The sequence below is a fragment of the Molothrus aeneus genome, chromosome 13, assembly GCF_037042795.1.
Source record: "Molothrus aeneus isolate 106 chromosome 13, BPBGC_Maene_1.0, whole genome shotgun sequence".
Taxonomy (NCBI): Eukaryota; Metazoa; Chordata; class Aves; order Passeriformes; family Icteridae; genus Molothrus; species Molothrus aeneus.
This window is the reverse complement of record NC_089658.1, coordinates 3,619,746-3,634,572: the sequence shown is the minus strand read 5'-3', so window position 1 is coordinate 3,634,572 and position 14,827 is coordinate 3,619,746. Positions and strand designations below refer to the sequence as shown.

Here is a 14,827-nt window from a genome sequence, read left to right as displayed (position 1 = left end):
GGTGCGCTGCTTATACGGACATTTTTCTTCGGCGGTCGCTCCCCCCCCCTCCTCTCCTCCCTCCCTTCCTCTCCACATCCCCTTCCTGGGGGCCGCGGCCAATAGGGGAGGGCCTGGTGGGCGGGGCCAGCGCTCCCATTGGCCGAGACGGTGACGGGCGCGCGTCTCAGCCAACGGGCGCTCGGGGCTCCCCCCCTGCGCGAGGAGGGGCGGGATTTCCCGGGGAACAGAGAAGCGGGCAGCGCTCCGCCGCGGCGGCCGACAGACGGTTACTCCATCTTACCCCCCCCGCCGAGCCCCCCGCCCCCGCCGGGGCACCGGCGCCGCCCCCGCCCGCCCCCCCCCTCCGGGAGGAGGGGCGCGGGGACCCCCCCTTCTCACTGCGCCGGGGACAGCCCGCCCCCGCCGCCCGCCCGGGAGGTGCCCGCCACCCCCGGACCCTGAGGGAGACCCGGCCGCTGCCAGGAGCCGCTTCGAGGTAAGGAAGAGCGGGGCGGCGGGGACGGGAGGCCGCCGGGCCCGGGGCCGGCCCCCTCCGGCGATCCGTAGGGGGCGGGGCCCGGCGCCGGTGCGGCGGCGGCGCGGGGTTGGGGGGGGGGGGGCCGGTCGGTGCCCGCGGCGGGGCTCCCCGGGGAGCCCCGGCCCGCGCGGGCGGCCGCGCGTCCTCCCGCCCCGCCCCGCCCCGCCGGGGTGTCCCGGCCCCGGCATGGCGGGAGCGGCGGGCGGAGCGTGCGGCGGCCGCTGGGCGCGCTGCGAGCCGGGCGCCGCCTCCTCCCCCCGCCCCTCCGCCCGCCCTCCGCCCGGTGCCGCTCCCGGGCTGCGGCGGGACCGCCCCCGGCAGCGCTCGCCCGCATTGCACGGCCCCGGTACCGGCCGCACCGCGCGCCGGGGCTCCCGCCCGCCTGGGGGGCGTTCCGAGAGCCGGGGGGGCGGCGCGGTGCTCCCCAGTGCCGGTGTTCGCCCAACTTCCCGGCGGAGTTGCCGTGAAGGCGCTGTGCCGGTGCCGGTCCCCGCGGCACGGGCGCTCCGCGGCGGCTCCGGGCTGGCCGAGGCTCCCCCGTGGCTCTCGCAGCTCTCCCGCTCCGCAGCGCGGCTCTCCGAAAGGACCTGTTGGAGCGGCACAGGCACGGAAACCCGAGAGCTCCTCGTGCACCCGTTAATTTATCCGCGATTTTAATAGCGAGCCGGAGCCCTCTGCGCGTCCTCCCGTGCTCTGAACTTGGCAGATGCTTACATTGGTATTTCATCCATTTTTTTTAAATGCTTCAGGCTGTTGTACATCTCTAGAAACTACTTTAGGATTGGGTTTTTTTGATAGCAGGAGGCTGGTGGAGTTCAGGTAGCTTTAAAAGTATGATTGTGCTTTGTGTCTGCTTTACTAAATTCTGTTTTTTCTGCCTCTTCCTGGCCTGGGTTCAGAGCCATTCTGAATTTTAACAGTCATTATTTGTGTGAATAGCACATGTGCTCAGATACAAATTGCATCCCTGAAGAAATGTATTTATTTGGACCACTGAAATGGGGCAAAATAAGTTGTGTCAGCTCTATTTTAAACTCATTATCAAAGGCATCTCCAGCTGTGCATGGATTTTCAGTCTCCCACGCTGTCCAGAGGAACCTAAACCTGGTCTGTGCGTTAAAGTGTAGCTTAAGGCTGACGTAACACCTCATGTTTCTTTTAACTTGCTGCTTTAGGTTGTGCTAAAACGTGCAGGCTCAGTAAACAAGTGGAAAATGCCCAACTTAATTCAGTACAGCTGTATCTGTACTGGCCATTTTCCACTCCTGACTCGTAATTATTTAAAAAAATACAGTTTCAGAAAAGTAAGCATTACTATATAGGATTAGCTGTATAGTGCAGTATTTTAAATTAAAATGGCATTTTATTTTAATACACTAATTTTAAAGCATCTGTAAAACTTCCTTCATCGCATAAAGTGCCTTGGCAGCCAGGTGTCAGCCTGTGCTGTATCTCCAAGAGTAGAAAACCACTTTTTAACTTTTTAGGGTCTTTTTTTTTTCCCCTGCTGAGGTGAAGTTAGCGGTTTTTCACATGGGTACGCTCTTTGCAAAAGGAAATCGTGCTTTCTCCCCCCAGAGTATCTTCTCCTCATCCCTCCCACCTTCTGCTTCTGCTGAAGACACATGGTCTCAGCATGAATTAGTTTGAGATGCTGCAACGTAGTCGTTCATCCAAAAAAACAGCACTAATTCACTCAAGTTTGGGGGAAGTCAGGCTGGTTTTGTGAGCAGTGTGGGGAAGGGGGATGCTCTCCCCCTGGCCCAGCCTGGGTTGCTGGGGGAGCCCTCTGCTCAGGCTCCTGGCACGTGTGGGGCTGGGAGCATCGTGTTGGAATTGGCAGGCGGATCATTTACGTTTCCAGGTTTTATGAATCGTTTTCTGTCCAGATTGCTGTTCTGGACTTCTCCAGCGTTGGAAAGCTTTTATGGCTGTTGGAGCTGGAGCAGAAAAGAGCCCCATAATAGCTGTCACTTCAGCCTGGGCTGTGCTTTTGGGACCAGGCTACTTTTTTCCAACCCTGCTGGGGTCTTGTCTTTTTTCATTTGGTTAAATAAAAGGATTCTGATCATTCCCTCTGTGCATGGGGTAGGTGCAGTTAGGAAACAGGGCAGAACAATGCTCTGAGCTCTGTTGAGCGTGTTTTGGATTGTGTCTGTGGTGGTGTTTGGCACCTGGGCCACTTTCTGGCAAAGCAGGGATCAATGCCTCACCAACTTGTTCCCCATCTGGGTGAGTGGGGTTTTTTTGTGTCCCATCTGCCTCTTGGTGAGTGCTGGCACGATGTCACCCTGCAGAAAACTCCCCCAACTGCTCCCAAAGCTTCAGGTCGTGCTTTTCCAGCACCTTTTCCTAAGGATGCTTCTCATTTCATTTTGGAATGATGCTCTGATCCCAGATGTGCCTTTCTGTAGCGTGCACAAGGGGTTATCCCCGTGCTGCAGGGCTGTGTGGCACTGTAAAAACAAAGTGTAGCAGTGACTGCTGAACAAGCTGGGTCATGTTCTGGAAGTCGTGTGGCTGGGTTAGCAGCACTGCTGGAACCTGAGCTGGCTCCTTTCAGCAGGCACTGCTGTGCACTCCTCCATAATCCTGTGTGGGATGTGTCCTGCAGGACATCCGTGACTGTTCCGGGAGCAGAGCTGACACTTACACTTGCTGCTCCCTACTTTTGAGTCCTCTCTCCCTCGAAAGAAAACCTTTTAAAAAGCCCTCACGTGTGTTAAACGAATCCTCTGCAGCTCTGCAATTTCCCTGCAGTTTTTCAGAGGGATCAAAATCCTCTCCAGTGGGTTTTTACAGCTTGTTGGTGGAGCTGGTGTTTATTCACAGGTATGCTGGGTTTCCAACAGGTGTTGAGGCAGTGCACTTTCCCAATTTGCTTTCTTCCTAGTCTCTATTTGGCTTTTTCTTTTAACTTTACCAGCTGATCTCCAATGCCTGAAGACCCTGCTTATCTGGTGGGAAAACCTGTAGTAGAAATAATGGAGATTTTTGGGATATTATGTGGTAAAATGCTGGGGAGCAGAGCTGCCACCAGAGAGGTGGTTTTGTGATGGAAGAGGGGAGCACCTGGGCTCTGGTGCCTCTGTTGCTCCCATGGAGCAGTGAGCAGGCAGGAGGAGAGCCCTGCAGTGCTCCTCCAGCTGAATCCAGCCTCGTCCCCTCTTTGTTCCTTCTCCTTCTGTGTCAGTACTGCCACTCCTTTGCTCTCCTCAGTAGAGGCAAAGGGATGTGCTCCACTTGCCCTTATCTGTCCCACCAGCTCACGTGGGGCAGATGGATGGGAAACCCTCTGGTGAGGTAAAATTCCATAATTCTAGCATTGTTACTGAGATGCAACATAGCTTTTCTTAATTTTTCCTTTGCTTTACCAGCTGAAGATCCTGTGTGTGTGTGTCTGCCTGATGAATCCTACCTGTGGCACGGAGCTGGGAGGTGGCACAGGTGGGAAGATCCAGAGGTGTGTTCCCTTTTTCTGCAAAAAAACCCTCAAAAAGCCTAAAAACTAAAAACCTCAGGGGAAAAAAAACCCAATAGTTTTCATCCTGCCCTAGACAGAATGAAGTGTGCTCCTTTTAAGGAGTTAAAAGGGAGTTTGGGTAGAAATGCTGCTGGGGAAAGGGAATTCAATTCTTGACTTGGTCTGCTCAGGTGGAGCTAAGATCTCCTGCATGCATCCTGTTAATGCTTTTAACAAAGGAAAGTGCCTGAATTTTGTGACTTACTTTCAGTCCCTGCTGTATTTTGAGGGCTTTTCAACCCTCAAATTAAGGTTACAGATGTTGCAGTTTGAATTGGGGCTCTGTCAATCTGCACTTCAAAGTCCATGAGGGGATGCCAGAGATGTGTGCTGCATTTCTGAGATGATGCATAAGCATAGTATTGTTTGTAATGTGGAGGGAAAACTCTTGGTACAAGTCTTTGATGTTGTGTGCTTATTCTCAAAATATCTTTCCCTTAGCTGGGCTTTGCCATCATTAAGGAGAAATCAGTTGTTACTGAGGGTGGAAGTGGGTGGAATTGGCCCTTTGAGCAGCATGCTTTGGCTAAATCAGTTCAAAATGACATGTCTAGTCCTGGGTTTCATCTCATTGTTCCTTCCTCAGCTTTTTTTGGTGGGCTGTAGGAGGAGAGGGACTTTCTGCAGGACAGATCTCTCCAGCTTTTGAACAGAGGAGATTGATGGGAGATGCCAGGTGAAGATTAGCAGGACTTCAGTGAGGAAATGAATGCACTTTGGGACCATTCAGCACCACATCTCCTCCTGCAGGATGCAGACCAGTCACTGTTGGGGTGCTGGTCTGCTTTCCCCTCTCTCTCTGGTTTGGGTGGTGATGGATGCAGAGTTACCATCACCTGTCTCTGTCTGGGTACAGCAGAGCTTTGAGACCATCTCTCTGCTAGGATTAATAAAGCCTGCCAATTAGCAATCTTCATTAATGGCTGGTTTGCTGTGAGACACTCTTACTCAGTGGGTTGCAGATCCTTGGTGGGAGTTAGTGTGGTGTTATCTGGGAAAATTGACTGCTGCTATTGACTATTACCTATATATATATATATATATATATATATATATATATATGTATATACACACACACCCTTTTATAATACAGAATTTCACAGCTGAAGCAGCTCCAGTGCTTGGATAAAAGCAGAGTCCAAGCTCAGTTGGTGAAGGTGAGGGGAATTCAGAGGGAAGATGAACATACATGAGCTTTAATTTTTGCTTTACAGAAGTTTCAATTATCAACCTCACAGCAAACTAAATTGTTGGAAGATTGTACACTTGGCCTGCAAGAATTGGGAGCTTCCAAAACTGATGTTCACGCTGCTGGTGTGTGTGTGGTGACGGATCCTTGGTACTGTCATGATTCCTGTGGCCTCACAGGCCAAGAATTGTGGTGTCTTCACAGGGAAAAGTCTTCTCAGACAGCCTGAGGTGGCATTTTAATCCTCATAAGGGCACGTGAGCCTCCCAGCCATCTTCTGCCCTCAAACAGCCTCTGCGTCAGGGGCTGGTGAGTGCATCTGAAGGGGTGAGTGTGGAGTGATGCTCTGGGAAATGAGACCCAAGGGTGGGACACTGAGAAGCCGCCACACCACATGGATCTACACACAGTATTGAAAGGGTGAGGGCAGAAGCAGCCTGGGAGGTCAGAGGTGAGTGGCAGGGCTGGCTGAGGGAGCAGGGTTCAGAGCAGAAGGGTATCCAAGTAGGTGAGTAGCTTGTAAATAGCTGCCACCAAGGCTTTGCCCAGACTTTAGTCATGCACTCAGCCATTGTCATGCAAAATCCTGGCCAGCTCTGCTGTGGGTGGATGGGGTGAGGCCAGATTTACTCAGTTTAGTCCCAGCCTTATTAGCATAAAACTCAGTTTTTGCAAAGCAAAATGTGGCCTGTGCCTGAGTGAAGTAGCTCCATGGGGGGAGTAGCTCCATGTTAACCTTCTGGCTCTTCATTTATCAGCAGAGACTGGTTGAAAAGACAACCAGTGCAGCACCATTAGAGGAGTGAGCTCCTGGAGTGTGTGTTCTGCTTGCTGAGTGTGTGCTGGGGATCAGGCTTACTTAGGGTTTGTAACTTGCAATTGAGATGCAGTTGATGACCTTTTCTCCTTTACTTTGAGCAAGGAGCCCTCTGCTTCCTGTCTGTGACCTGCCAGGTGATTTGGGGACCTCTTGAGAGGTTAAACTTGGAGAGTAACTTCAGAAATAAATTAAATCATCTTCCTTGTTGTCCTACCTTCTCCAAGTGAAAGGAGGGGCTAATAGGGATGGTTTATATTGGGTACTGGGAAGAAATTTTTTCCTGTTGAGGGTGGGGAGGCCCTGGCACAGGGTGCCCGGAGGAGCTGTGGCTGTCCCATCCCTGGAAGTGTCTGAGACCAGGCTGGACAGGGCTTGGAGCAACCTGGGATAGTGGAAGGTGTCCCTGCCAATGAAATAATCTCTAAGGTCCCTTCCAAAACAAATTTTTCCTAATGTTTTCCATGTTTTATGTCATGGAGAAGAAAATTTGCACCTTTGTCCTGCTGATTCCTGTTTCCATGTTTGATATGAGATATCAGTGAATGGTCTTTGGGTTATTTGATTAATAACAGATTTACACTGTGCAGAGCTGTCCTGATTTGGTAGATGGGGATTGGCTCAGTTGGCTGTTACCATTATTCTGGGGGAATGTTGTTTCCTCTCATTTATCCATATGCTTGCCTTAGCAATGAGTGTGTCTTAACTGCACTGAACTGAAAAGGCCTTGCTTTGGAGAGATCCTGAGTCAAAAGAGGGTGGTTTCACTGTTTTCTGTCCTTCCAGCATCTTAACAGGCTGCCTGTGCTTTTGATAAACAGCAGATAACATCTCAAGGATGGCAATAACTATCAATGGACAGAAAACAGCACTGGAATTTGCTTGCAGTGAAGAGTACTGGGGTGACTGGTTCAATCCAACAGAGCCAGGAATTCATGGCTCCTTTTGGAGTGGGACAGTGGCAGAATGACCTGTTGGATTTGAAGTGAAATCAAGTTGCAAAAAAACAACTTGAGGTTGGGCAGGAACATGAAAATAAATACAGGGGAGTAAGTGAGGGAGCTGCTGATCTGTGCTCACTGGCAGACAGGCAGGAATCCAGCTTCTGAGTGGGGGCCAGGGTGCTGGCAGCACCACAGGTGTGGCATGTGGTACCCAAAATGCTCCTAGTATAGTAGACCTATGTCTTTCCCTAAAGTTACACATGAAATGTGCTTAATACACACATATTAAATGCTTTGGGGCTTTGTAAGCGACTTCACACTCTGATTCTGCAGCCTGCTTTTTTCCCATGTTTTAAAGTATCTCTCACAGCTGTCATCCTACCTGGACTGTCCAAGAGGGTTTTTTTCTGTTGTCAGTATAAATGGTGTGTAGATAAAACATCCTTCCTTCCCCAGCCTCTTGTGTTCAAACACTGCATTCATGAGCTTTGCATCGCTCAGGCTCTGTGTGTTAGCAACGTCCTTTAGGATCTCTCACAGCATCTCTCTCAGCTGTCATCCTACCTGGACTGTCCAAGAGGGGTTTTTTTCCTATTGTCAGTATAAATGGTGTGTAGGTAACACCTCCTTCCTTCCCCAGCCTCTTGTGTTCAAACACTGCATTCACAAGCTCTGCATCGCTTGGGGTCTGTGTGTTAGCAACATCCTTTAGGTGAGACTGAAGAAATCCTTAACTTTCAAGTTCCTACAACAATAAGGCTGTACTTTTTGTGCTGAGATACGGTTGCATGTTTTATGCTGAAAGCTAATCTTTAATTCCACTTTCCCTTTACAAGATACCAGCACCGGAACAGACAGAAATTCGCCGTGCCTGCTCGCGGTGATCTCTGCAGGACAGGAGCGCTGGATCAATTTCCCTGTGCTAACCAGTGTGCTTTCCCCAGGTTTTGAGGTGCTTCCCGAGCATGAGTTCAGCATGAAGCGGCGATTGGATGAGCAGGAGTCTCCCGTGTATGCGTCGCAGCAGAGACGTATCACCAGCAGCACCGAGGCTTTCCCGCACCAGCACCGCGTGCTCGCCCCGGCCCCGCCGGTCTATGAGGCGGTGTCCGACACCATGCAGTCGGCCACGGGCATCCAGTACTCTGTAACTCCCAGCTACCAGGTGTGTGTACTCAGCCCTTAGCTCCCTGGCCAGCCAGCACCGTGTTGTAGCACCGTAGAGTTCTGTATTTGACACAAAGTTTTGTTTTGGTACTCGGGGTTTCCTTTAAAAAATGGACAATGTACGTCTCGTTGTCAGTGCTTGCTTTGTTGGCTTCATTCACCAACCAACATGGTGTGACTTGGCTTTCTTGAACATGATTCTTCTAATGATTCTCTCAGACCTTGGTCTCTGAATCTCAGAGTCAGGTTTGTGAAGGGTTTTTCCTCCATTTTTCTGTTTTTCAGCAGGAAAAGGTTTGCTGTTGTAAAAGACTTATGGTATCTTGGGTGATCTTAAGCTTAACAGACTAGATCAGCATTTAGATTGAAGACTTTCAGGAAAATTGAAATGTTTTGTAAAACATTACCCCGGAGTCATTAGGTGGCACTCTTCCCTCTCTTGCCTCCTTTACAAGGAGCTGGCAGTTGGGAACAGGGAAAAAAAGAATCTTTTTAAGAGTACACTGGAGATAGCTGTCAGTGAAAGAGCAGGGAAAGGCTATTTGTGGGATATTTGTCTCTGCCACATTTCTGGTATGTTCAATCTTCCACACTTGTGTTGCTGGTGAGCTGCTCTCCCTGTCTAGTGCCTGATTTTACCCACAGCTTCATCCTTGCTTCTGCAGAAAGGATATTCACACTGATAGTGGCAGCCACAGAGCTGAAGAGCTGCATGCAGACCCTTTCTAAGAGGGTGTGTTGATACTGGCAGTCCTTCCTAAAAAGAACTTAGATGGACCAGCAAGCAAACCTTATTTTGTTCATGAGAATTAAATTAAGTATGTTCCATCTAAAAGAGACTTGAATGGAAAACTGAGTTTCCGAAAATGATTTTCCAAATTGAAACTTTCCTGGTTTATGGTATGAAGAAGTCCCAAAAGTGCATGCTTTCTGTTCTTTCCCTGGTTTTCTAGGGGAAATACCAAGCTGGGTTTTCCCCTGACCCTGCTGATGCCAGAGAGTCACAATTTGACTTTTAATACCCAAACTGAATTATCAAGAATGTAGATTCATTCATTCAGATTATTACTTGTGACATATAGGGAAAGGAGAGAACCTTGACTCTTGCCAGCTTAAAAATTCCATTTTACCCTCCTTTTCCAGCTCTTTATGTCAGGGGACATACAGGACAGGCAGTGAGTGTGCAGGCTGGGGACAACCTGCGTTTGGCACGTGTCTGCAGGGAGGGCTTTCCTGTATTTGGAGTGTGGGATGAGAGCTGTCTGGAGTTGGTCGAGCAAAGCTGTTAGCACTCATGGTTAAAGCTCAAACCAGCTGCCTTCTGCTTCCTTGACTGTCCTGCTGTGTCTGGGGAGCTGGGAGGCTCTGCTCCCTCCACGGGGCCGTGCCTGATGTGCTGTTTGCCTTGGCAGGTGTCGGCCGTGCCGCAGAGCTCGGGCAGCCACGGGCCGGCCATCGCCGCCGTGCACAGCGGCCACCACCACCCCGCGCCCGTGCAGCCCCACGGCAGCCAGGTGGTGCAGAGCCACACGCACCCCACGCCCCCAGCCGTGCCTGTGCAGGGCCAGCAGCAGTTCCAGAGGCTCAAGGTAATGTCAGCAGCTGCCCGATGTCAACCATCCTCTCCCAAAATTCCTTCTGCGGCCAGGTCCCTTTTTCTGGCTATTTTTAACCCCCTTCCCTTTCCCCCTTCCCTTTCCCCCTTCCCTTTCCCTCTTCCCAAGGATTTGATGCTTCTCACGTTTGGGAGTCTATTGAACACAGAAATGGACTTCTCTTTCAGCTGAAGCCCTGTTGTTTCACATAACCATAATAAAAAGAAATTGGACTGGCCAGGAAGAGATATGTGGCAGGGAGGGAAAGGAGGAATGTATTGCTTAGAGTATTTGGATGAATGGGTTAAATTACCAAAACATTTGGTGCTTTTCTGAACACATGGCATATGTGGGTGATTGTGTGGGAGTAATTTGGGAGTAAGGAAGGCTCTATTCTCAGATTATGTGCTGTAAAACCCTTAAACAAAGAGACAAGTCCACCAAAAATAACCCCTTTAAGTTGCTACATTTGGAGAAGGCACATACATACAAATTGATGCCTGTTTCAGCTTCTTCCAAATACGTTGTGAGTCTTTTCCAGTTTTGGTGGAAACCACTGCCCTTTCCTTTTGCTGAATGTAGGAAACTTCATTTCTACAAACCTCTGAAAACCAGTTTCAAAAAGAGTGCTTCTTCCTCACAGTGAAATCCATGAAAAATCCTTTGCTGGTGCAAGGTTGGGGCTATACATGAGTCTTCTCGTGCTGTTGTTTAATGTCAGACCAAAGAGGGGTCCTGTGTGCTGCTCTTGCAGCTGCTGAGTGCTTGGCCAGGCTGCTGGAGGCTCAGGGACCCAGAGCTCTCACTTTGGGCCATGGGTGTTCTTCCTGCACCTCTGAAAATTGGCTGTTGGTACACAAATCATGAACCTCTTGCTGTTTGAGGTGTAAAACAATTTGCCACCCACAGTTGCCATTTTCAAAGCCCTTCTATGTTGAACTGAAATGTCTGGTTTTTTGAGAAAAGTGCAAGCGTGTACCTGGCAGACATCTACTACACTGAATATGTCATTTCCGCTTTCTGCTTATTCTTAGACTTCCATAATAATTTCCACATATGAATGCAGGAAAAATACTCAGTCTAGTTCTGTTTATCCTAGCAGTCACTTCAGTGATGGTAGATTTGGAGCATGTTGGGTTTTGTTGTTTTTTTTTTTTTTCATTCTGAGTAATTCTGCTGATCTGTGTTGCCTTTTTTTTTTTTCCTTGTTGTCTTTTTTTTGGTACAGTTTTATCTTGTGGGCCAGGAGTGGGGAGTGAGTAACTCTTATTCAAACAGTGCTGGTAGTACACAAACCAGGCTCATGAGCTTTTTGCTCCTTCATTCCCTGCCCAGGCTCAGGGCTAACAGCTGTGTTTTCAAATGCTGAGTGTTTTACAGAACAATGGGAGGTGAAATCAAATCTTCTCTGCTAAAACGACCTGTCTGGTCTGTCTCCAGGTGGAGGATGCATTGTCTTACCTTGACCAGGTGAAGCTACAGTTTGGTAGTCAGCCACAGGTCTACAATGACTTCTTGGATATTATGAAGGAATTTAAATCTCAAAGGTAACAAGCTGCATTTGCTTCTTCCTTCCAGGTTAGAAAGAGTGTATGTGGACATGGGAGCACAGGGCAGGAGCTGAATTCTGTCCTTTGTATACAGAATAACACACCTGGACAATGATGTAAAAGCAGTTGTGTGCTTTATTTTCTGAAAATGAAATGCATCCCTTCATTTATACTAAATCTCTGCCTAGAGTGGGAGTTCACAAGTTCAGCCTTGACAGCTGATTCATCTGGTTGTCTGCCCATTAATAATGGTCAGACTTGGGACTGGATCTCATGGATATAAAGCCCTGTCTGGGCTGATAAAATAATGCTAATGTCACTCTTGAGTTCAGCAGTCTGTTTATAGGACTCAGTTTTGCATTGTTTCATATGTTAGAGGTGATAAGGGGGGAAAACAAAGTCTACTGGAAGATCGCTGTGTGGAGAACCTTGTCCCACTGCAAGGTGCCAGGGGATGGTGACACTGTGATCTTATTCCTTCCCCAGCATCGACACTCCGGGGGTGATCAGCCGTGTGTCGCAGCTCTTCAAGGGCCACCCAGACCTGATCATGGGCTTCAACACCTTCCTGCCACCTGGCTACAAGATTGAGGTGCAGACCAATGACATGGTGAACGTGACCACCCCGGGGCAGGTTCACCAGATCCCCACGCACGGGCTGCAGCCCCAGCCGCAGCCGCAGCCGCCGCATCCGTCGCAGCCTTCGGCGCAGTCGACCCCGACACCAGCACAGCCGGCCCCACAGCCCACACCTGCCAAAATCAGCAAGGTGAGGGGCTCTGGGTGACCTGCACTGAGAGCACAGAGATCCTGCTGCCTCCAGCTGAAGCTGGTGTGCAGCTAGAGGGTGAAAAATTAACTTCCACACTGCTTTCCCACAGTACTTGTGAGCCTTCATGTGTTTCCCTTCTGCTGCTGGATTAGTTTCTCATTTTCAAACTTGAAGATGCAGTTGTAGTTAATTTGACAGCAATTCAAATAAGCTTTCCAAAACATTAAGGGTTTGGAAAAGCCTTGTTGCTGGCAGTGGGGAACTGAAAGACAGTCAGAGCATCTGGTAAATGGCACACACATTATTCAAGAAGTGATCCAGCAACCTAGGGAAAAGGTTCCTAGTTAAAGCACTGGGCACACACTATCTGCCTGCTTTTGAGTATATTGTCTTAGACCTAAAGTCCCAAGAAATTGCCCATAAAACAGAGGTTATGATAAAGATGTTCTCTTTGGTGTGGAAATGTGTGAATCATTTCAAATGCTTGAGGCAATTAAATCTTTAGGAAACCTTCATTTGTTATTTGGTGACCTCTGCATTGCTTGAAGTCTTGTTTTCAGATTGAATGATTTTTGTAGAGGGGTCTGGTTCAGCTGTCAGCTGGAAGGGTTCAGGAGTTATTGACAACATCTAAAGTGCAAGAGTTTAGCAGAATGACCATGAGATTGCCTGTAGGTATTGGTTGTGTGTGCCCAAAACAGAGACCTTTGAGTAACAAAGGAAATTTGACTCTGGTTTAGATATAATCCAGATTCTACTGTCCAAAAGATGTATTTTATGTGAAACAGAACAGGATAATAGACATTCAAGGAGATTACTCCAGATGAAATTTTGTGTATTTTAGCCTCAAAGTGTGAAAATATTTCAGAGCCTTAGGGATGGGATCTCCAAAGTTTCAAGGGTTAATCCCTAAACTGTTAGATAACAATTGCCTGGAAAAGCTAGAGGAAAAGGTGACATGCAGTTAAAAAGCAGCAGGATTTAAAATATGGCAGTTAGCTGATCTCTGGGCAAACATTGTTGGGACATGCAACTTCCTGCTCAGAAATGGCAAACAAAAACATGCTGAAAGATTTGGTAAAAGATTTGCCAAGCTGGACACTGCAGATCATTCCAGAATGAACTTGCCTGTGCTAGGTTTCAGGGATTTTTTCTGAAGAGGTACATGCTCTCAGTAAAGATGTAGCAGTCTCCTTCTTAACACCATGGGATAAGTGGTTTTCTCCCTGTCACACCTGCAAAGTGTTGAACTGTCCTTGCTGAAGCTTTAAAATGAGCTTGAGGGACAGGCTAGACAATGAGGTAAGATGTCCCTACTAGGCAGGTAAAGGCAGGACAGGATATTGTAACAGGATATTTATGCCCATCCTAAGACAGTTATTTAAATTCTCAGTCCTGAAAACTCTGTTTAATAGGAGTTTTGAAATGTAAAATGTGACGGGAATAAGTACGTCCATTTCTATTTAAAATGCCACCTCAAAACTAAATTTTCACCTGGCTGTTCAATGTCCATTGAGAGTATTCAAAATAATTACTCACTGCCTGCTTTTTGTCTGAAGAAACTCATGTTTTCCCTTGCTATTGTCTCCATTCATCCCACAATTGTTGACTAGTGCCAAAGTGACTGGCTGTGTGGGAGCCAGCCATATCTATGCATTTTGGCTCTGTTAAGTTTTTGAGGTAGTTTGTGTCTCTTGTCAGGTTTCAGTCCAAAGCAATTAGCAAGGAAAATCATCTTAATAACAACTGCTTGAACGGCCCGGGTATTTTGTCTCCGTGATGCAGTTTAGTCTTTGCTGGCCCACTAAATATTTATCTATTTTTATTTATTTATTTATTTATTTATTTATCCATAAGTGGATTAAAATTGCCTTTATCCTGACCATGAGGGGATCTGCTGCTCCCTAACAGAGCCTGTGTTGAACGGCCCGGGTATTTTGTCTCCGTGATGCAGTTTAGTCTTTGTTGGCCCACTAAATATTTATCTATATTTATTTATTTATTTATTTATTTATTTATTTATTTATTTATTTATTTATCCCAAAGTGGATTAAAATTGCCTTTATCCTGACCATGAGGGGATCTGCTGCTCCCTAACAGAGCCTGTGTTCCCCTCAGCCATCACAGTTGCAGTTTAGTCTCTGCTGGCCCGCTAAATATTTATCTATTTCTATTTATTTATTTATTTATCCCTAAGTGGGTTAGAATTGCTTTATCCTGACCACGAGGGGGGGAGGGTCTGCTGCTTGCTAACAGAGCCTGTGTTCCCCTCAGCCATCGCAGTTGCAGGCTCACACCCCTGCCAGCCAGCAGACGCCCCCGATCCCGCCGTACGCGTCGCCGCGCTCGCCGCCGGTGCAGCCGCACACGCCCGTGACAATCTCTCTGGGCACCACACCATCCCTGCAGAACAATCAGCCCGTGGAGTTCAACCACGCCATCAACTATGTCAACAAGATCAAAAACCGGTTCCAGGGACAGCCAGACATCTACAAAGCCTTCCTGGAGATTCTCCATACGTATCAGGTGAGTGTTGGAAATGTGAATTTGTGCCTGTGTGTGGTTCTTTCTCTTGCTTTGCTTTGGGGGCTGTCCAAAATTTGCATTTGGGTCTTCTGCTGTACTAGCAGTGGCCAGCAGGTAATTATGGACTGGTTTGGATTGGAAGGGGCCTTAAAGATCATCTAGTCCAACCCTTTGCCATGGGCAGGGGCACCTTCTGCTAGGTCAGGTTGCTCCAAGCCCTCTCC

The 14,827-nt window shown here is 48.5% G+C and overlaps 1 protein-coding gene across 2 annotated transcripts in view; it reads left to right on the top strand.

Annotated features, from left to right (window-relative positions):
* Positions 1-432: 432 nt before the first annotated feature.
* The window catches only part of SIN3A (SIN3 transcription regulator family member A), a 31,131-nt gene continuing 16,736 nt past the window's right edge, over positions 433-14,827 (top strand). The window contains exons 1-6 of one of the 2 annotated variants that reach the window (XM_066558762.1): positions 433-478; positions 7,938-8,158; positions 9,573-9,749; positions 11,196-11,302; positions 11,792-12,074; positions 14,352-14,603. In XM_066558762.1, coding sequence (XP_066414859.1) covers positions 7,970-8,158; positions 9,573-9,749; positions 11,196-11,302; positions 11,792-12,074; positions 14,352-14,603 — 1,008 coding nt within the window. In that variant the 5' untranslated portion in view covers positions 433-478; positions 7,938-7,969. Of the gene's footprint in view, positions 479-7,888; positions 8,159-9,572; positions 9,750-11,195; positions 11,303-11,791; positions 12,075-14,351; positions 14,604-14,827 lie in introns of those variants that run through there. The other variant, XM_066558763.1, reaches the window with a different exon arrangement.